Below are 22,178 nucleotides of genomic sequence, written 5' to 3'. Positions count from 1 at the left end.
TCCCCTTCGCAGAATCCCAACGCCCTCGCTTGGGTAGCAACCATGCAGTGGATTACACAATGAAAAATGCATAGTAAACCGTACATCATACATAAGCATTTTCCCGTTCGTACCCAACATCCCCGCATGGATACCCGAGGCCAGCTGAGTTTCAGATTGGAGTGCCCCTAACAGACTGGGTGAGGGTATCCCACCTTGACTCCTGTGAGTCTTTTGGAGCTCAAGACCTGTCCCTTGCACCAACCCACCTTCTCCCTCTCGCAGAAAAAAATGTACGGGGTCCTGGGTATTGACCCTTTCCGGTTCCTCTGGTCTCGTCTCACGGGAGACAGGGAGGCTCAGTCTCTTTCCTCGATCCACCACATGGCGAACATAGCGCTCCATCGCGCACCTGGGAGAGGCCACAACTACCAGAGCGGTCTCAACAGAGTCTTTGTCCGCTCCAACAATCCCTTTAACGGTGACTTCGTCCGCGTACGGCACCACGTCTTCGGGTAGGCCCGTTTGGAGACTCCTCTCACAGGAGTATGTGTCGCTCCGGTCCGCTACACCGGATACCTTCATGAGGTCGAGTTCATTCCACGATCTGCAGAGATCTTCTGGGGGAGACACTTCCACCAGGACGCGATGACGGGGTGAGCCCATCGCCCGGGTGACCCTACCTCTGGAGTCACCAGGCTCCACGATCACCGGGGAGCTCACACCCGACACCCCTGGGGCAGTCAACTTACCCCTGTCGTTGTCGGCAGGTACTGATCCCAAGCCTGGGACCGCTGGTACCTCGTTGATAGGCCGGACTGTCAGTTGCAGGGCACACGGGCCCACATCATTGTCTGGATCAGTTGAGACGGTCGCTTCGGTGACCTCACTGGAGTGGTCCGCCGGCAGGCGCATTACCACGCTCGGTGGGTCGCTAGAATCATCACACATGGGCGGGGGTACAAGCACCTTACCCTGGCCTTCCGGAATCTGGGGTTCTGGTCTCGGTGGTTCCTGCTCGGGAACCGGGTCTGGAACCGACATCTGGGGTTCCGACATCTGGAGCTCCGCCTTCAGCGGCTCTGGCTCAGCGTCTAGAAAGTTCATTTGGGCACACGGGCCCTCCACCACCTCCATGGCTGAAGTGGACAAATCAGTAGCGGCTTCACCCACCTCGGTAGCACCATCAGGCGCCTCTTCCTCCGCAGGTTTCGCCATCAGAAGTTCCTGCTCCTCCATTTGCACGTCCCCTTTGAGAGGGTCTGCCACAGTGGTCTGGACACACGGGTCCCCGGCGGCCTCTGGAAGTAGAACAGACTGGGGACACTCATCACTTACTTCAGGAGAGAGGTCCGGCTCCTCCTCTTCTTCATCGGCTGGTTCCGCCGCCTGGGGCAGGATAGGCTGTAGGAACCAGGCCCCGCAACACTCACATTGAGGCCCCCACTCCAGTGCCTCCCTAGGACAGTCACAATTTGGCATAAAACACTGGATACCCAGTTCTCCATCCAACTCGATGTTCTTGAAGTCGAGCGGTAACTGCAACAGGACTGCTCCCGAGGCACAGGCTTTTTGCAGGCAGGGACACGCTAGCACAACTTCATCTATTCCTGGCGCTCGCCAGGACACATACACATTGCGGTGTAACCCCTGGCAGTCTATTTCCTTCTCAGGGGAAGGACACTCCATTTCTACAACAGTGTCCCCTCCCACTGGCCGTTCTGTAGGCTGCGGCAGTTTGGGTTGCAGGGTCGGTACCCTGCAGTAGCCACATACACGCCCCCAAGCCAAATTACAAGACGAGCAGTCACCTTGGTTACAAAAACAGTCTAGGTACCCCTCCTCGTTCGCGTCTTCCAACCGCATTTTTACCATGCACGCCAAAATATTAAGGTCCATACTACCCCAGAGACTCAATGTTTGTATTGTACATGGACACAGCAAAAAGGATACGCTCCCAGCCTTGGTCGGCCAGGATCCATACGACGGCGAGCAATTTTCTCTGTACCCAGTACTCTCTTCCAGGGAGTGTTGCGAGCTCTGTACTAAGTCACTCACAGTGTGGGGGCGGGGCTCGGGTTTTCCCGCCAGTCCTGGATGACTGTTGGCAACATTTTCCCGCGCGGCCGGGAACTTAGCACGTGGCTTCCTCCGCCTTGAGGGCTTCCCCATGGCGGAACCAAAAATAGGACACAAATTTAGAAAAACATGTACAGGGCACCCCAGGTCTGATATCTCAGCAGCGCCTCCAAATGTAGCCCTTTTTGTGAACCGGCCGACCCACCCAATCTCACATTGGCCCCTCGTGGTCTAACCGGTCCCTTTCCCTGCAACACACCTGCTCTAAAGGACTACTGGTACTGCATAACCTGTGTGGCTCCAGGAGATCTGAGCCTCCGCTAGCTGGGAGCCTGGGGAAAACCCTTACCCTTACTTGGTGCAGCGCCTCCACTTACCCAGGATCCCCCGTTAGGAAAGATAGCCCTGAGTAAGAAATACAATGACACTCGTATACGATAAAACAATAACTAACACTTTACTTAACACACACATATAACTCATTACATAACATCACATAACATAACCTGATGCTCTACTCGCATCACCTCAACCCAATGTCTGGTGTTCCCCAACCAAGTGTCCTGTGATCACCCCACACCCAATGTCTCGTAACTCCTACGGAGGTCGTGGGTGACTGCGCAGTCACTATATTAAGCTAGGGCCCAGTTGGTGCACTTATAAGAATGAAGATACCTTCCGAGCACTCCGATGCTCGGGACCGCAACTTTCTTCTCAAAGGGTCAGACGTCCGTCTGATCCTTTCCAGGTACTCTGCCGGTGGACCCCAACGAGGGTCCCACCGCTCAACGGGAACTGCAACCGGACCACGGCAACACCAACCGCGTGGGAACAGCAACCGCCTTCCTATCACTAACCACTGCTAGAGCGACAGCAACCCTAACCTAGGGCCTGTCCCTGAGGAACCGCAACCTGGGATGGCTTGGGGAAAACTCTTAGGGCCTGTGAACATAACCTGCCCCCCCTTCCCCCAGCTACCCAGTCCTAACTGTAACTAACAACTAGCTATTAACTAGCTCACCTGCAGCTGACACACCGCACACACTGTCAGCCTGCAGGGATCCACACTTCACACACACTGCACGCACTGTGCCCAGCACATACAGCGACACTACTCACAGGCAGCTGCAATCACACACAGCCCCTGGATCCCGCAGCAAACACACTGCTAGCACACTGTGCCTCTTTGCCAGTGCCCACAGCACTCTCCGCTGCGACACTGCCAAACCAGCACCTTCCACACTCAAGGGTCACCTCCCTAGCTAAGGCGTCCCTCTTCAGTTACCCCCTGCCCTTTACCCGGGAATTGGGGCCTGCCTGGGAATCTAGGGAGGACCCTTACCTGATGCAGGAGCCACGCGCTCCCTGCACCCTTCCTACTCCTTCCTACTCCTCTGCCTGACTGACTGTTGCAAAGCCCGGGAAATGTATCTCTTTTCCCGGGCTGAGCTTCCTTCAGCCCTATTGGCCACTAGGGAGCACCTGACCTCTGCCTCCCTAAGCCTCCTGGGAATTGTAGTTCCCAGGGGCTGCCTAATGCATTGGGGCCGCGTGCGCGCTTCCCTCGCGCATGCGCGAACCCCTAATGGCCGCCTCAACCTTCCTATCCTCTTCCCTACTCTCGCGCGACCTCTCCCTAGCCCTGGAGTCCTATCGCGCGCTGGCCGCCTCCTGCGCATGCGCGAACCTACGCGCAATGGCGGCGCACTCTCTCCTAGCCGCCGAGCCGGTGGCAACGCGATCGTGGCCTTAGCGACGGCCCGATCGCGTCCCCGGCAACCACAAGCGCGATCTGCTCCCTGCACTGGCCCCCACCCTCGCGAAGTGCCGGCGGGTCCGTCAAGGCCTCCGGCGGCACCCGCTACCGCACGGCACTCGCGGAGGGGGGCCAGAAAGATAAAATTTACCTCGGGGCTACATCTGTGTAACACTCTCTCTGTGTGATGCACTCTCTCTCTCTGTGTTATGCACACTCTCTCTCTCTGTGACCCACTCTCTGTGTGACGCACTCTCTCTCTCTCCCTGTGTGACGCACACTCTCTCTCTGTCTCTCTGTGTTGAATGCACACACTCTCTGTGTGACGCTCTCTCTCTCTCTGTGTAATGCACACTCTCTCTCTCTGTGTAACACTCTCTCTCTGTGTGACGCTCTCTCTGTGTAACACTCTCTCTCTGTGTGACGCTCTCTCTGTGTGACGCTCTCTCTCCCCGTGTGACGCACACTCTCTCTCTGTCTCTCTGTGTAACACTCTCTCTCTCTGTGTGACGCTCTCTCTGTGATACTGTCTCTCAGGTGACATCGGGGGGCAGATGGGCCTGTTTATCGGTGCTAGTATTCTCACCATCCTTGAGATCTTCGACTATCTGTACGAGGTGAGACTCCCCCACTGTGTCACATAACCCTCCCCCCACTGTGTCACATAACCCTCCCCCCACTGTGTCACATAACCCCCCCCCCACGGTGTCACATAACCCCCCCCCACTGTGTCACATAACCCTCCCCCCCACTGTGTCCCATAACCCACCCCCCACTGTGTCACATAACCCTCCCCCACTGTGTCACATAACCCTCCCCCCACTGTGTCACATAACCCTCCCCCCACTGTGTCACATAACCCTCCCCCCACTGTCACATAACCCCCCCACTGTGTCACATAACCCTCCCCCCCACTGTATCACATAACCCTCCCCCCACTGTGTCACATAACCCTCCCCCCACTGTGTCACATAACCCTCCCCCCACTGTGTCACATAACCCACCCCCCACTGTGTCACATAACCCTCCCCCCACTGTGTCATATAACCCTCCCCCCACTGTGTCACATAACCCTCCCCACACTGTGTCACATAACCCTCCCCCCACTGTCACATAACCCTCCCCCCCACTGTGTCACATAACCCTCCCCCCACTGTGTCACATAACCCTCCCCCCACTGTGTCACATAACCCTCCCCCCACTGTGTCACATAACCCTCCCCCCACTGTGTCACATAACCCTCCCCCCACTGTGTCACATAACCCTCCCCTCACTGTGTTACATAACCCTCCCCCCACTGTGTCACATAACCCTCCCCCCACTGTGTCACATAACCCTCCCCCCACTGTGTCACATAACCCTCCCACCACTGTGTCACATAACCCTCCCCCCCACTGTCACATAACCCTCCCCCCCACTGTGTCACATAACCCTCCCCCCACTGTGTCACATAACCCTCCCCCCACTGTGTCACATAACCCTCCCCCCACTGTGTCACATAACCCTCCCCCCCACTGTGTCACATAACCCTCCCCCCCACTGTGTCACATAACCCTCCCCCCACTGTGTCACATAACCCTCCCCCCACTGTGTCACATAACCCTCCCCCCACTGTGTCACATAACCCTCCCCCCCACTGTGTCACATAACCCTCGCCCCCACTGTGTCACATAACCCTCGCCCCCACTGTGTCACATAACCCTCGCCCCCACTGTGTCACATAACCCTCGCCCCCACTGTGTCACATAACCCTCCCCCCCACTGTGTCACATAACCCTCCCCCCCACTGTGTCACATAACCCTCCCCCCCACTGTCACATAACCCTCCCCCCCCCACTGTGTCACATAACCCTCCCCCCCACTGTGTCACATAACCCCCCCCCACTGTGTCACATAACCCTTACACACCAGAGAAACGCAACACACAGCACAAGTCTTACACATCAACCCTTATGTGTCATATGAGATCTGTCACCGGCATTAATCCCATTACAACCACTGTGTATACACAACATTCAACACACCCCCCCCCCCTTTAGCCAGTGTAATCGCCCTATTTGGGGCGTATTCTTCGGTGCTTTGGCCTCTCTATAGTATAGTGTCGAAATCTGAATTTGTGAAGACAGGCTTGTCCTCCTCAGCAGGTGGGGGGTCGTCAGAAACCAAGAAGTCGGAAACAGGAGGCTCGCCACAAGGCTCTTCTGATGTGGTGTTACTTGTGGGGTTGAGAATCTTCGGAACTGGTCCATATGGCGATGCCAGCCTTGTCCATCAGTGGTTTTGATCCTCTATGAGACAGGTCCTCTGGCCTCTGTAACTGTAGCAGGAACCCACCTTGGTTCTCCTACGTCGCTCTTCCCAAATACGAGATCTTGTGGAGTGAAGGAACGCAGGGATAATGATAAGGAGGAGTCCAGGACGTGTTCCTACTTTTTCTACAGATAGGTCTGGGGTGAAACAGGCCCCTAAACAGCTGGAATAAGTCCAATAGTCGGGCATGGAGTGACTTGTTGAACAAGGAGACACCAGGCACGCGTTGTCAGCCGGTATCCTCACTCATCATTCTTAAAGCATGTTTGGTTGTCTGTAATATCTGGTCAGCGGGTCCATTTGATTGACGGCCGGGATATGTTGGTTAAACTAATATTATCGTGGGCCATTCTAAGCAGGAATCCAGGAATCCGTGGGCCATTCTGAGAAGGAATCCAGGAATCCGTGGGCCATTCTGAGAAGGAATCCAGGAATCCGTGGGCCATTCTGAGAAGGAATCCAGGAATCAGTGGTCCATTCTGAGAAGGAATCCAGGAATCAGTGGTCCATTCTGAGAAGGAATCCAGGAATCCGTGGGCCATTCTGAGAAGGAATCCAGGAATCAGTGGTCCATTCTGAGAAGGAATCCAGGAATCAGTGGTCCATTCTAAGAAGGAATCCAGGAATCCGTGGGCCATTCTAAGATGGAATCCAGGAATCCGTGGGCCATTCTGAGAAGGAATCCAGGAATCCGTGGGCAATTCTGAGAAGGAATCCAGGAATCAGTGGTCCATTCTGAGAAGGAATCCAGGAATCAGTGGTCCATTCTGAGAAGGAATCCAGGAATCCGTGGGCCATTCTGAGAAGGAATCCAGGAATCAGTGGTCCATTCTGAGAAGGAATCCAGGAATCAGTGGTCCATTCTAAGAAGGAATCCAGGAATCCGTGGGCCATTCTAAGATGGAATCCAGGAATCCGTGGGCCATTCTAGCAGGAATTCAGGAATAAGTGGGCCATTCTGAGCAGGAATCCGTGGGCCATTCTGAGCAGGAATCCAGGAATCCGTGGGCCATTCTGAGCAGGAATCCAGGAATCTGTGGGCCATTCTGAGAAGGAATCCAGGAATCCGTGGACCATTCTAGCAGGAATCCAGGAATAAGTGGGCGATTCTGAGAAGGAATCCGTGGACCATTCTAGCAGGAATCCAGGAATAAGTGGGCCATTCTGAGCAGGAATCCGTGGGCCATTCTGAGAAGGAATCCAGGAATCCGTGGGCCATTCTGAGCAGGAATCCAGGAATAAGTGGGCCATTCTGAGCAGGAATCCGTGGGCCATTCTGAGAAGGAATCCAGGAATCCGTGGGCCATTCTGGGCAGGAATCCAGGAATCCGTGGGCCATTCTGAGAAGGAATCCAGGAATCCGTGGTCCATTCTGAGCAGGAATCCGTGGGCCATTCTGAGATGGAATCCAGGAATCCGTGGGCCATTCTGAGAAGGAATCCAGGAATCCGTGGTCCATTCTGAGCAGGAATCCGTGGGCCATTCTGAGAAGGAATCAAGGAATCCGTGGGCCATTCTGAGAAGGAATCCAGGAATCCATGGGCCATTCTGAGAAGGAATCCAGGAATCCGTGGGCCATTCTGAGCAGGAATCCAGGAATCCGTGGGCCATTCTGAGAAGGAATCCAGGAATCCGTGGGCCATTCTGAGAAGGAATCCGTGGGCCATTCTGAGCAGGAATCCAGGAATCCGTGGGCCATTCTGAGCAGGAATCCAGGAATCCGTGGGCCATTCTGAGAAGGAATCCAGGAATCCGTGGGTCCTTCTGAGAAGGAATCCAGGAATCCGTGGGCCATTCTGAGCAGGAATCCAGGAATCCGTGGGCCATTCTGAGCAGGAATCCAGGAATCCTGTGCTGATTATCTTCTTGTTACAATGATCTTATTAGGAATGAGTCATGTCTCTCTTTGAGATCACTCTGTGGGAATGGTTACCGTGTAAGGTCTTGTTCTAGCACTTTGGGTGATTTACAAATGTCTGTAATCTTGTTATTGGGATCACTCCTTGAATAGGACGTCCCTCCACGGCGGGTCTCAGGGAGTGACGTGGCCTTTGGGGGAGCTGTTTTGATGTGTGGGTACTTATAAATGGTATGTGGAGAAACGACACCGAAATATGGATCAGTTACAATAAAAGTCATATGTTCTATGTCTGGTGCACCCTCCACTCACGTGTGCGTGTCGGGGGTAGAGAGTGATACGTTTTCTTCCAAGTGCCTGCCGGCCACCGATTGTCCGGTTCCTTTCCGCAACAGATTAGCCGGTTCCTTTCTGCTGCGGATTGGCCGGTTCCTTTAGGCCACAGATTGGCCGGTTCCTTTCAGCGGGGGATTGGCCAGTTCCTTTCCACCACGGATTGGCCGGTTCCTGCCGGCCCCGGATTGGCCGGTTCCTTTCCGCCACGGATTGGCCAGTTCTTACCAGACACGGATTGGTCGGTTCCTTTCAGACACACAGAACCCAATCTGATGTTGGTCTTCTCTTGAACCCGGCACCGGATTCGGTATGAACGCACTGCGGGGAGCGGATTTACGCGAAATCCGACGGGTTGTAAAGAATCGGCTCGGGTAAAGTTGCTGAAATCCGAAGTCGGATCTCCACGTTCATATCAGATTCTGTGTGAAAATCCCGGGAAGCGGATTTGGACCCTTCTGCCGCCTCCACTAGGATGGAGCTGCCGCCTCCACTAGGGCGGAGCACCCAGCAAGAAGATCCCAGGGCTGCACCGCCATTCTTTACCTTGTCTTCTCTTGGGGGGGGGGGGGGATACCAGATGCATCATTGTGGAAGCCCGAAAAGGTGACACTCGTGGCTCAAACCTCACGTGTTTTCTTCTTGACTTGTACCGTATGCCTGATTTCTCAAAGCGGGACAGATGCAGAACCTCTACAAGTCACTCATATACTTATATACCCTTAGACGATTCCATGACCAGGAGAGGACATCGTCACTGTATATGGCAGTGCCTGGAATTCCATAGAGTAGAGTTTCCATTAAACACTGGGAAATTCCAAGTGCAACAGAGATTCCAAACTGGAGACTCTTTACTCGGAAGGGTCTGGGTGGCTTAGGATAGTCTGTGCATTTTACAGCGTCTTCATCAGTGATCAACTGTTGAAACGCTTGGGCAAAGTTGAGTTTGGAAAAAGCTTCACCTGCGGTAAGAGCAGCGAGTAGATGGGTTACAGACGGCACAGGATATCTGTGCTGCGGGAGAGTCTTGTTTGCTTGTGCATATATAATTGCATCACCAATCTCCGTTGTCAAAGCAGAAATAACATTTTTCGCTGTCGTGTGTGGGTGAAACTGTGGGATCCCGGGGAATGACACGTTGCCCTGTGTGGGATCCTGGGGGATGACACGTTGCCCTGTGTGGGATCCCGGGGATGACACGTTGCCCTGTGTGGGATCCCGGGGAATGACACTTTGCCCGGTGTGGGATCCCGGGGAATGACACATTGCCCGGTGTGGGATCCCGGGGAATGACACGTTGCCCGGTGTGGGATCCCGGGGAATGACACGTTGCCCTGTGTGGGATCCCGGGGGATGACACGTTGCCCTGTGTGGGATCCCGGGGATGACACGTTGCCCTGTGTGGGATCCCGGGGAATGACACGTTGCCCGGTGTGGGATCCCGGGAAATGACACGTTGCCCGGTGTGGGATCCCGGGGAATTACACGTTGCCCTGTGTGGGATCCCAGGGAATGACATTTTGCCCTGTGTGGGATCCCGGGGAATGACACACGTTGCCCTGTGTGGGATCCCGGGGAATGACACGTTGCCCTGTGTGGGATCCCGGGGAATGACACGTTGCCCGGTGTGGGATCCCGGGGAATGACACGTTGCCCGGTGTGGGATCCCGGGGAATGACACGTTGCCCTGTGTGGGATCCCGGGGAATGACACGTTGCCCTGTGTGGGATCCCAGGGAATGACACACGTTGCCCTGTGTGGGATCCCGGGGAATGACACGTTGCCCTGTGTGGGATCCCGGGGAATGACACGTTGCCCTGTGTGGGATCCCGGGGATGACACGTTGCCCTGTGTGGGATCCCGGGGAATGACACATTGCCCTGTGTGGGATACCGGGGAATGACACGTTGCCCTGTGTGGGATCCCGGGGAATGACACGTTGCCCTGTGTGGGATCCCGGGGAATGACACGTTGCCCTGTGTGGGATCCCGGGGAATGACACGTTGCCCTGTGTGGGATCCCGGGGAATGACACGTTGCCCTGTGTGGGATCCCGGGGAATGACACGTTGCCCGGTGTGGGATCCCGGGGAATGACACATTGCCCTGTGTGGGATCCCAGGGAATGACACTATTCTGGAGGCCAGGGTCATATGTAAGATGATTTAGCCCAGATAGCTTCAACTCGGCCCTCTTTTCAAAGCACAACAAGGTCTGTATCTTTTCTTCACTTTATTGAGGGAAAGCAGGGTAAAGGACAGGCACTTGTGTAGAGATGTTGATATTTAAATAGTGTCTCTCTGTGGGTGCCTTGTAGTTAAGGGCAGGTGAAAAGGGTAATCCGACCAGTACAGTGGTTACAGCAGGGTACTCACTCATCCAGAGGTGAGGGGCAAGGGTCACACTAAAAGTGAAGTGAGACTGCACTAACTGTCAGCAAGGACAGGGGAGAAAATGGGAAAGCCCATTAACTGGAGGCCCATTAACTGGAGGATCTCAGAGGCTGCAGTAGCAGTCCACTGATTACATGCCCAGAGGCAAGAAATGCAACATTGTTGCATATCACACAGGCACAGTATGTGTGTGCAAACTCCATGCAGCTGAAAATAAGACCTGACAGGCAGAAGCTGCAAAGGAAAGAATGGGGTGAATTAGAAATGCAGTTCTTGTTCCATGACACTCCCCGTCTGGTATCTGGAGATACCACTATATAACTTGAATATGTGGAACATATGTGCAATGCATAACAAAAATAACATCACATTCCCCCAATCCTTCTGCTCTGTCCTCCACCGTCCCCCAATCCTTCTGCTCTGTCCTCCACCGTCCCCCAATCCTTCTGCTCTGTCCTCCACCGTTCCCCAATCCTGCTGCTCTGTCCTCCACCGTTCCCCAATCCTGCTGCTCTTTCCTCCACCATTCCCCAATCCTGCTGCTCTGTCCTCCACCGTTCCCCAATCCTGCTGCTCTGTCCTCCACCGTTCCCCAATCCTTCTGCTCTGTCCTCCACCGTCCCCCAATCCTTCTGCTCTGTCCTCCACCGTTCCCCAATCCTGCTGCTCTGTCCTCCACCGTTCCCCAATCCTGCTGCTCTTTCCTCCACCATTCCCAAATCCTGCTGCTCTGTCCTCCACCGTTCCCCAATCCTGCTGCTCTGTCCTCCACCGTTCCCCAATCCTTCTGCTCTGTCCTCCACCGTTCCCCAATCCTGCTGCACTGTCCTCCACCGTTCCCCAATCCTGCTGCTCTGTCCTCCACCGTAACCCAATCCTGCTGCTCTGTCCTCCACCGTTCCCCAATCCTGCTGCTCTGTCCTCCACCTTTCCCTAATCCTACTGCTCTGTCCTCCACCGTCCCCCAATCCTGCTGCTCTGTCCTCCACCGTTCCCCAATCCTGCTGCTCTGTCCTCCACCGTTCCCCAATCCTGCTGCTCTGTCCTCCACCGTTCCCCAATCCTGTGCTCTGTCCTCCACCATAACCCAATCCTGCTGCTCTGTCCTCCACCGTTCCCCAATCCTGCTGCTCGGTCCTCAACCGTCCTCCAATCCCTCTGCTCTGTCCTCCACCGTTCCCCAATCCTGCTGCTCTGTCCTCCACTGTTCCCCAATCCTGCTGCTCTGTCCTCCACCGTTCCCCAATCCTTCTGCTCTGTCCTCCACCGTTCCCCAATCCCTCTGCTCTGTCCTCCACCATCCCCCAATCCTGCTGCTCTGTCCTCCATCGTTCCCCAATCCCTCTGCTCTGTCCTCCACCGTTCCCCAATCCTGTGCTCTGTCCTCCACCATAACCCAATCCTGCTGCTCTGTCCTCCACCGTTCCCCAATCCTGTGCTCTGTCCTCCACCATAACCCAATCCTGCTGCTCTGTCCTCCACCGTTCCCCAATCCTGCTGCTCTGTCCTCCACCGTTCCCCAATCCTGCTGCTCTGTCCTCCACCATTCCCCAGTCCTGCTGCTCTGTCCTCCACCATTCCCCAATCCCTCTGCTCTGTCCTTCACCGTTCCCCAATCCTGCTGCTCTGTCCTCCACCGTTCCCCAATCCTGCTGCTCTGTCCTCCACCGTTCCCCAATCCTGCTGCTCTGTCCTCCACCGTCCTCCAATCCCTCTGCTCTGTCCTCTACCGTTCCCCAATCCTGCTGCTCTGTCCTCCACCATTCCCCAATCCTTCTGTTCTGTCCTCCACCGTCCCCCAATCCTTCTGTTCTGTCCTCCACCGTCCCCCAATCCCTCTGCTCTGTCCTCCACCTTTCCCCAATTCTTCTGCTCTGTCCTGCACCGTTCTCCAATCCTGCTGCTCTGTCCTCCACCGTTCCCCAATCCTACTGCTCTGTCCTCCATCTTTACCCAATCCTGCTGCTCTGTCCTCCACCGTTCCCCAATCCCTCTGCTCTGTCCTCCACCGTTCCCCAATCCTTCTGCTCTGTCCTCCACAGTTCCCCAATTCTGTTGCTCTGTCCTCCACCGTTCCCCAATCCCTCTGCGCTGTCCTCCACCGTTCCCCAATTCTTCTGCTCTGACCTCCACCGTTCCCCAATCCTTCTGCTCTGTCCTCCACCCTTCCCCAATCCTGCTGCTCTGTCCTCCACGTTCCCCAATCCTGCTGCTCTGTCCTCAACCGTCCTCCAATCCCTCTGCTCTGTCCTCCACCGTTCCCCAATCCTGCTGCTCTGTCCTTCACCGTTCCCCAATCCCTCTGCTATGTCCTCCACCGTCCCCCAATCCTGCTACTCTGTCCTCCACCGTTCCCCAATCCCGCTGCTCTGTCCTCCACCGTTCCCCAATCCTGCTGCTCTGTCCTCCACCGTTCCCCAATCTTTCTGCTCTGTCCTCCACCATTCCCCAATCCTGCTGCTCTGTCCTCCACCGTTCCCCAATCCTGTGCTCTGTCCTCCACCGTTCCCCAATCCTGTGCTCTGTCCTCCACCGTTCCCCAATCCTGCTGCTCTGTCCTCCACCGTTCCCCAATCCTGCTGCTCTGTCCTCCACCGTTCCCCAATCCTGCTGCTCTGTCCTCCATCTTTACCCAATCCTGCTGCTCTGTCCTCCACCGTTCCCCAACCCTGCTGCTCTGTCCTCCACCGTTCCCCAATCCTGCTGCTCTGTCCTCCACCGTCCTCCAATCCCTCTGCTCTGTCCTCCACCGTTCCCCAATTCTTCTGCTCTGACCTCCACCGTTCCCCAATCCTTCTGCTCTGTCCTCCACCCTTCCCCAATCCTGCTGCTCTGTCCTCCACGTTCCCCAATCCTGCTGCTCTGTCCTCAACCGTCCTCCAATCCCTCTGCTCTGTCCTCCACCGTTCCCCAATCCTGCTGCTCCGTCCTCCACCGTTCCCCAATCCCTCTGCTATGTCCTCCACCGTTCCCCAATCCTGTGCTCTGTCCTCCACCATAACCCAATCCTGCTGCTCTGTCCTCCACCGTTCCCCAATCCTGCTGCTCTGTCCTCCACCGTTCCCCAATCCTGCTGCTCTGTCCTCCACCGTTCCCCAATCCCTCTGCTCTGTCCTTCACCGTTCCCCAATCCTTCTGCTCTGTCCTCCACCGTTCCCCAATCCTGCTGTTCTGTCCTCCACCGTTCCCCAATCCTGCTGCTCTGTCCTCCACCGTTCCCCAATCCTGCTGCACTGTCCTCCATCATTCCCCAATCCCTCTTCTCTGTCCTCCACTGTTCCCCAATCCTTCTGCTCTGTCCTCCACCGTTCCCCAATCCTGCTGCACTGTCCTCCATCATTCCCCAATCCCTCTTCTCTGTCCTCCACTGTTCCCCAATCCTTCTGCTCTGTCCTCCACCGTTCCCCAATCCTGTTGCTCTGTCCTTCACCGTTCCCCAATCCTTCTGCTCTGTCCTCCACCATTCCCCAATCCCTCTGCTCTGTCCTCCACCGTTCCCCAATCCTGCTGCTCTGTTCTCCACCGTTCCCCAATCCTGCTGTTTTGTCCTCCACCGTCCCCAAATCCTTCTGCTCTGTCCTCCACCTTTACCCAATCCTTCTGCTCTGTCCTCCACCTTTACCCAATCCTTCTGCTCTGTCCTCCACCGTTCCCCAATCCTGCTGCTCTGTTCTCCACCATTCCCCAATCCTGCTGCTTTGTCCTCCACCGTCCCCAAATCCTTCTGCTCTGTCCTCCACCTTTACCCAATCCTTCTGCTCTGTCCTCCACCTTTACCCAATCCTTCTGCTCTGTCCTCCACCGTTCCCCAATCCCTCTGCTCTGTTCTCCACCGTTCCCCAATCCTGCTGCTTTGTCCTCCACCGTCCCCAAATCCTTCTGCTCTGTCCTCCACCTTTACCCAATCCTGCTGCTCTGTCCTCCACCGTTCCCCAATCCTGCTGCTCTGTCCTCCACCGTCCTCCAATCCTTCTGCTCTGTCCTCCACCGTTCCCCAATCCTGCTGCTCTGTCCTCCACCGTTCCCCAATCCTGCTGCTCTGTCCTCCACTGTTCCCCAATCCTGTTGCTCTGTCCTCCACCATTTCCCAAATCGTGCTGCTCTGTCCTCCACCGTTCCCCAATCCTGCTGCTCTGTCCTCCACCGTTCCCCAATCCTGCTGCTCTGTTCTCCACCGTTTCCCAATCCTGCTGCTCGGTCCTCCACCGTTCCCCAATCCTGCTGCTCTGTCCTCCACCGTTCCCCAATCCTGCTGCTCTGTCCTCCACCGTTCCCCAATCCTGCTGCTCTGTCCTCCACCGTTCCCCATGTCCGCACCCCAAATTGTCATCTGCAGCCTCAAGCTAGATGTACAGTACCAAAACAACCCTCATACAACACTCCCATACCCGCCGCCCAATAACTTCCACCATAACACATCTTACCAAGTCCGCCAACCCCATCAAATGCAGACAACCCAACTAGGTCCCCACCCCATACCAACGCAGCATGAGCAACCCCCCCATTACCAGGAAAACATATCCACGTAATTCAACAACACCCCAACCAGGATCATAACCCCAACCACCAGTGACCTCATCAATTTCCCCATCACCGCCCAACCAAATCACGGAGGGAGGGGCTTCTTCCCCGACATCCAGGAGAACCGGTAGGGACACCACAGACTTTGCTTCAAAACCCCTTAACCCCACATCTTAACGTCCTGCCCCTACCCAGATACCTCAGCCCCTTACCCTCCCATGCGGACGCCCTCGGCATGAAGCCATGCCACCCTCTGCCAATAGGCTGCCGCTTTCCTTCCGTGGTGCAATCTAACACGGCGTTTCTTACACGTGTTCATGCAGAGAGTGTCTCTTTCCCTGTGTCCTTTGTATGTTCCTAGTGTGTTTTTTGTGCCATTTTACACACGATTACTTTATGACCTGTGCTTTGTGTCAGTCACATGACCCGCTTCCGCCATCTTGTTCTCTCCCCGCAGGTTTTCCGGGATAAAGTCCTCAGATATTTCCGGAACCGGAAGAGACGGCCGATGACAGAAAGTAACAGCACGGTAACTAAGAGACAGTCAGAGGGGGAGAAGCACAGAAGCTAAGAGACAGTGAGAGAGAAAGAAAGACAGCACAGAATCTAAGACAGAGAGAGTGACAGCATAGGAACTAAGACAGTCAGAGATAGAGGCAGCACAGAAGGTAAGAGACAGTCAGAGATAGAGGCAGCACAGAAGGTAAGAGACAGTCAGAGATAGCACAGAGAGAGACATCATGGAATCTGAGAGACAGCCACAAGCAGCAAGAACGTAGAAACATGATCTGAGACAGTTGCAAAGAGGTAGAGACTGAGTGTTTCACAGTGAGAGGTGTCTGGGTACCTGGCAGTCACGGAGCATCACGCCCATCTACACGTGTGACACATGGGCATACTCTGAGCCCCTGTCTCATTACTCTGTATTATTACTCTGAGCCCCTGTCTCATTACTCTGTATTATTACTCTGAGCCCCTGTCTCATTACTCTGTATTATTACTATGAGCCCCTGTCTCATTACTCTGTATTATTACTCTGAGCCCCTGTCTCATTACTCTGCATCCTCACACATTACTCTGTATTATTACTCTGCATCCTCACACATTACTCTGTATTATTACTCTGCATCCTCACACATTACTCTGCATATTATTACTCTGCATCCTCACACATTACTCTGCATCCTCACACATGTCTTTCTATTACTCTGCATCCTAACACATTACTTTCTATTATTACTCTGCATCCTCACACAAGACTTTCTATTACTCTGCATCCTCACACATTACTCTTTATTATTACTCTGCATCATCACACTTTACTCTCTATTATTACTCTGCATCCTCACACACGACTCTATTATTACTCTGCATCCTCACACATTACTCCGTATTATTACTCTACATCCTCAAACATCATACAGTATTATTATTACTCTGCACCCTCACACATTACTCTGCATATTATTACTCTGCATTCTCACACATTACTCTGCATATTATTACTCTGACCCTCACACATTACTCTCTATTATTACTCTGCATCCTCAAACATGACTCTCTCCACAGTGAGAGATGTCTGGGTACATGGCAGTCACAGAGCATCACGCCCATCTACACGTGTGACACATGGGCATACTCTGAGCCCCTGTCTCATTACTCTGTATTATTACTCTGCATCCTCACACATTACTCTGAGCCCCTTTCTCATTACTCTGTATTATTACTCTGCATCCTCACACATTACTCTGAGCCCATTTCTCATTACTCTGTATTATTACTCTGCATCATCACACATTACTCTTTATTATTACTCTGCATCCTCACACATTACTCTCTATTATTACTCTGCATCCTCACACATTGCTCTTTATTATTACTCTGCACCCTCACACATTACTCTATATATTATTATACTGCATCCTCACATTACTCTATTATTACTCTGCATCCTCACACATTACTCTCTATTATTACTCTGCACCCTCACACATTACTCTATATATTATTACTCTGCACCCTCACACATTACTCTATATATTATTACACTGCATCCTCACACATTACTCTATATATTATTACACTGCATCCTCACACATTACTCTCAATTATTACTCTGCACCCTCACACATTACTCTATATATTATTACTCTGCACCCTCACACATTACTCTATATATTATTACTCTACACCCTCACACATTACTCTATATATTATTACTCTGCATCCTCACACATTACTCGCTATTATTGCTCTGTACCCTCAAACATTACTCTGCATATTATTACTCTTCATCCACACAAACCCTATAAATAACCCCTACATATGACTCCTCCTATTACCCCATATAACCGCTCGCTATAACTCCTCCTATTACCCCATGTAACCTCTCCCTATAACTCCTCCTATTACCCCATATAACCTCTCCCTATAACTCCTCCAATTACCCCATATAACCCTCCCAATAACTCCTCCTATTACCCCATATAACCGCTCCCTATAACTCCTCCTATTACCCATATAATCGCTCCCTATAACTCCTCCTATTACCCCATATAACCGCTCCCTGTAACTTCTCCTATTACCCCATATAACCGCTCCCTATAACTCCTCCTATTACCCCATATAACCTCTCCCTATAACTCCTCCTATTACCCCATATAACCGCTCCCTATAACTCCTCCTATTACCCCATATAACCTCTCCCTATAACTCCTCCTATTACCCCATATAACCGCTCCCTATAACTCCTCCTATTACCCCATATAACCCTCCCTATAACTCTTCCTATCACTCCCTATAACCCCCCCTGTTACTGCACAGAGGTACAGTACGGTAGGTGCTCAGTATCACTATACACTGACACTGCATGTAGAAGTTCCCCTTAGTTCAGGGCTCTGCCTATACCTAGGGAATTACCCAAACATCCCCCGTCATTTTCTTCTCTCGCTCCCCTTCTCTCCCTGTCTCCCCCATCTCTCTCTCCCCTTCTCTCCCTGTCTCCCCCATCTCTCTCTGCCCCTCTCCTAATTTTATCACCTGTCCTCTCCCCCTCTCCCATCCTTTCCCCCTCCCCGTCCTCTCCCATCCTCTCCTGTCCTCTCCCGTCCTCTCCCTCTCTCCCGTCCTCTCCCTCTCTCCCGTCCTCTCCCCCTCTCCCGTCCTCTCCCCCTCTCCCGTCCTCTCCCCCTCTCCCGTTCTCTCCCCCTCTCCCGTTCTCTCCCCCTCTCCCGTCCTATCCCCCTCTCCCGTCCTCTCCCCCTCTCACGTCCTCTCCCCCTCTCCCGTCCTCTCCCCCTCTCCCGTCCTCTCCCCCTCTCCCGTCCTCTCCCCCTCTCCCGTCCTCTCCCCCTCTCCCGTCCTCTCCCCCTCTCCCGTCCTCTCCCGTCCTCTCCCCCTCTCCCGTCCTCTCCCACTCTCCCGTCCTCTCCCCCTCTCCCGTCCTCTCCCACTCTCCCGTCCTCTCCCGTCCTCTCCCATCCTCTCCCATCCTCTCCCCCTCTCCCGTCCTCTCCCCCTCTCCCGTCCTCTCCCCCTCTCTCCCCCTCTCCCCCTCTCCCGTCCTCTCCCCCTCTCCCGTCCTCTTCCCCTCTCCCGTCCTCTCCCGTCCTCTCGTCCTCTCCCCCTCTCCCGTCCTTTCCCCCTCTCCCGTCCTCGCCTCCTCTCCCATCCTCTCCCCCTCTCCCGTCCTCTCCCTCTCCCCCTCTCCCCCTCTCCCGTCCTCTCTCCCATCCTCTCCCCCTCTCCTGTCCTCTCCCGTCCTCTCCCGTCCTCTCCCGTCCTCTCCCGTCCTCGCCCCCTCTCCCGTCCTCGCCCCCTCTCCCGTCCTCGCCCCCTCTCCCGTCCTCTCCTCCTCTCCCGAACTCTCCCCCTCTCCCGTCCTCTCCCCCTCTCCCGTCCTCTCCTCCTCTCCCGTCCTCTCCCCCTCTCCCGTCCTCTCCCGTCCTCTCCTGTCCTCTCTCGTCCTCTCCCGTCCTCTCCCCCTCTCCCGTCCTCTCCCGTCCTCTCCCGTCCTCTCCCCCTCTCTCGTCCTCTCCCGTCCTCTCCCCCTCTCCCGTCCTCTCCCCCACTCCCGTCCTCTCCCCCTCTCCCGTCCTCTCCCCCTCTCCCGTCCTCTCCCCCTCTCCCGTCCTCTCCCCCTCTCCCGTCCTCGCCCCCTCTCCCGTCCTCTCCCCTCTCCCGTCCTCTCCCGTCCTCTCCTCCTCTCCCCGTCCTCCCCCCCTCTTCCGTCCTCTCTCCAGTCCTCGCCCCCTCTCCTGTCCTTTCCCGTCCTCGCCCCCTCTCCCGTCCTCTCCCGTCCTCTCCCCCTCTCCCGTCCTCTCCCCCTCTCCCTCACTCCCGTCCTCGCCCCCTCTCCCGGCCTCTCCCCCTCTCCCGGCCTCTCCCCCTCTCCCGGCCTCTCGCCCTCTCCCGTCCTCTCCCCCCTCTCCCGTCCTCTCCCCCTCTCCTGTCCTCTCCCCCTCTCCTGTCCTCTCCCCCTCTCCGTCCTCGTCCTCGCCCCCTCTCCTGTCCTCGCCCCCTCTCCTGTCCTCGCCCCCTCTCCCGTCCTCGCCCCCTCTCCCGTCCTCTTCCCCTCTCCCGTCCTCTCCCCCTCTCCCGTCCTCTCCCGTCCTCTCGTTCCCGTACTCTCCCGTCCTCTCCCGTCCTTGCCCCCCTCGCCCCCTCTCCCGTCCTCGCCCCCTCTCCCGTCCTCGCCCCCTCTCCGTCCTCTCCCCCTCTCCATCCTCTCCTGTCCTCTCCCCCTCTCCCATCCTCTCCCGTCCTCGCCCCCTCTCCCATCCTCTCCCGTCCTCTCCCCCTCTCCGTCCTCTCCCACTCTCCCGTCCTCTTCCCTCTCCCGTCCTCTCCCGTCCTCTCCCGTCCTCGCCCCTCTCCCGTCCTCGCCCCCCTCTCCCGTCCTCGCCCCCTCTCCCGTCCTCTCCCCCTCTCCTGTCCTCGCCTCCTCTCCTGTCCACTCCCCCTCTCCCGTCCTCTCCCCCTCTCCCGTCCTCTCCCCCTCTCCCGTCCTCTCCCCCTCTCCCGTCCTCTCCCCCTCTCCCGTCCTCTCGTCCTCTCCCCCCTCTCCCGTCCTCTCCCCATCCTCTCCCTCCTCTCACCCTCCCTCACCCTCTCTCCCCTCCCTTTCTCTCCCCCTCTCCCATTCTCTCCCCCTCCCGTTCTCTCCCCCTCCCGTTCTCTCCCCCTCCCATTCTCTCCCTCCCCCCCTCTCTCCCGTTCTCTCCCTGTCCCGTTCCTCCCTGTCCTGTTCCCTCCCTGTCCCGTTCCCTCCCTGTCCCGTTCCCTCCCTGTCCCGTTCCCTCCCTGTCCCGTTCTCTCCCTGTCCCGTTCCCCTCCCTGTCCCGTTCTCTCCCTGTCCCGTTCCCTCCCTGTCCCGTTCTCTCCCTGTCCCGTTCCCTCCTGTCCCGTTCCCTCCCTGTCCCGTTCCCTCCCTGTCCCGTCCCCTCCCTGTCCCGTCCTCTCCCTGTCCCGTTCTCTCCCTGTCCCGTTCTCTCCCTGTCCCGTTCCCTCCCTGTCCCGTTCCCTCCCTGTCCCGTTCCCTCCCTGTCCCGTTCCCTCCCTGTCCCGTTCCCTCCCTGTCCCGTTCCCTCCCTGTCCCGTTCCCTCCCTGTCCCGTTCTCTCCCTGTCCCGTTCCCTCCCTGTCCCGTTCCCTCCCTGTCCCGTTCCCTCCCTGTCCCGTTCCCTCCCTGTCCATTCCCTCCCTGTCCCGCTCCCTCCTGTCCCGCTCTCTCCCTGTCCCGTTCCCTCCCTGTCCCGTTCCCTCCCTGTCCCGTTCCCTCCCTGTCCCGTTCCCTCCCTGTCCCGTTCCCTCCCTGTCCCGTTCCCTCCCTGTCCCGTTCTCTCCCTGTCCCGTTCCCTCCCTGTCCCGTTCTCTCCCTGTCCCGTTCTCTCCCTGTCCCGTTCTCTCCCTGTCCCGTCTCTCCCTGTCCCGTTCCCTCCCTGTCCCGTTCCCCTCCCTGTCCCGTTCCCTCCCTGTCCCGTTCCCTCCCTGTCCCGTCCCCTCCCTGTCCCGTCCTCTCCCTGTCCCGTTCTCTCCCTGTCCCGTTCTCTCCCTGTCCCGTTCCCTCCCTGTCCCGTTCCCTCCCTGTCCCGTTCCCTCCCTGTCCCGTTCCCTCCCTGTCCCGTTCCCTCCCTGTCCCGTTCCCTCCCTGTCCCGTTCCCCTCCTGTCCCGTTCTCTCCCTGTCCGTTCCCTCCCTGTCCCGTTCCCTCCCTGTCCCGTTCCCTCCCTGTCCCGTTCCCTCCCTGTCCCGTTCCCTCCCTGTCCCGCTCCCTCCCTGTCCCGCTCTCTCCCTGTCCCGTTCCCTCCCTGTCCCGTTCCCTCCCTGTCCCGTTCCCTCCCTGTCCCGTTCCCTCCCTGTCCCGTTCCCTCCCTGTCCCGTTCCCTCCCTGTCCCGTTCTCTCCCTGTCCCGTTCCCTCCCTGTCCCGTTCTCTCCCTGTCCCGTTCTCTCCCTGTCCCGTTCTCCTCCCTGTCCCGTTCTCTCCCTGTCCCGTTCCCTCCCTGTCCCGTTCCCTCCCTGTCCCGTTCCTCCCTGTCCCGTTCCCTCCCTGTCCCGTTCCCTCTCCCTGTCCCGTTCCCTCCTGTCCCGTTCCCCTCCCTGTCCCGTTCCCTCCCTGTCCCGTTCCCTCCCTGTCCCGTTCCCTCCCTGTCCCGTTCCCTCCCTGTCCCGTTCTCTCCCTGTCCCGTTTTCATCCTGTCTCTATCTCTGTCTTTTCAGGACAGCCCAGAGTTCCCGACCAGTCCTGCCCTGGGGCCCACTCATAACCCCAGGTAGTTACAGTGTTTCAGGGGCAGATACACAGCTGGGGGGCAATAGACAGACTGGCAGAGCAGAGAGAGGGGCGGTCCCACCTAGCTCACCATTTATTTTAACATGTCACCAATGCTATTGCCTTAACTGAAATGTGAGTGAGACAATGTGAGTGAGAGAGTGAGTGAGAGAGTGAGTGTGA

The 22,178-nt window shown here is 56.1% G+C and overlaps 1 protein-coding gene across 2 annotated transcripts in view; it reads left to right on the top strand.

Moving 5' to 3' along the window:
• Positions 1-22,178, top strand: part of LOC142473254 (acid-sensing ion channel 3-like) — a 42,803-nt gene that overhangs the window by 13,954 nt on the left and 6,671 nt on the right. The window contains exons 4-6 of one of the 2 annotated variants that reach the window (XM_075580443.1): positions 4,352-4,431; positions 15,685-15,756; positions 21,944-21,996. In XM_075580443.1, coding sequence (XP_075436558.1) covers positions 4,352-4,431; positions 15,685-15,756; positions 21,944-21,996 — 205 coding nt within the window. The remainder of the gene's footprint in view (positions 1-4,351; positions 4,432-15,684; positions 15,757-21,943; positions 21,997-22,178) is intronic. The other variant, XM_075580444.1, reaches the window with a different exon arrangement.

Source organism: Ascaphus truei (assembly GCF_040206685.1).
Source record: "Ascaphus truei isolate aAscTru1 chromosome 2 unlocalized genomic scaffold, aAscTru1.hap1 SUPER_2_unloc_1, whole genome shotgun sequence".
Classification (NCBI taxonomy): Eukaryota; Metazoa; Chordata; class Amphibia; order Anura; family Ascaphidae; genus Ascaphus; species Ascaphus truei.
Note: the sequence above shows the minus strand (reverse complement) of the source record. Positions and strands in the feature narration are given on the sequence as shown.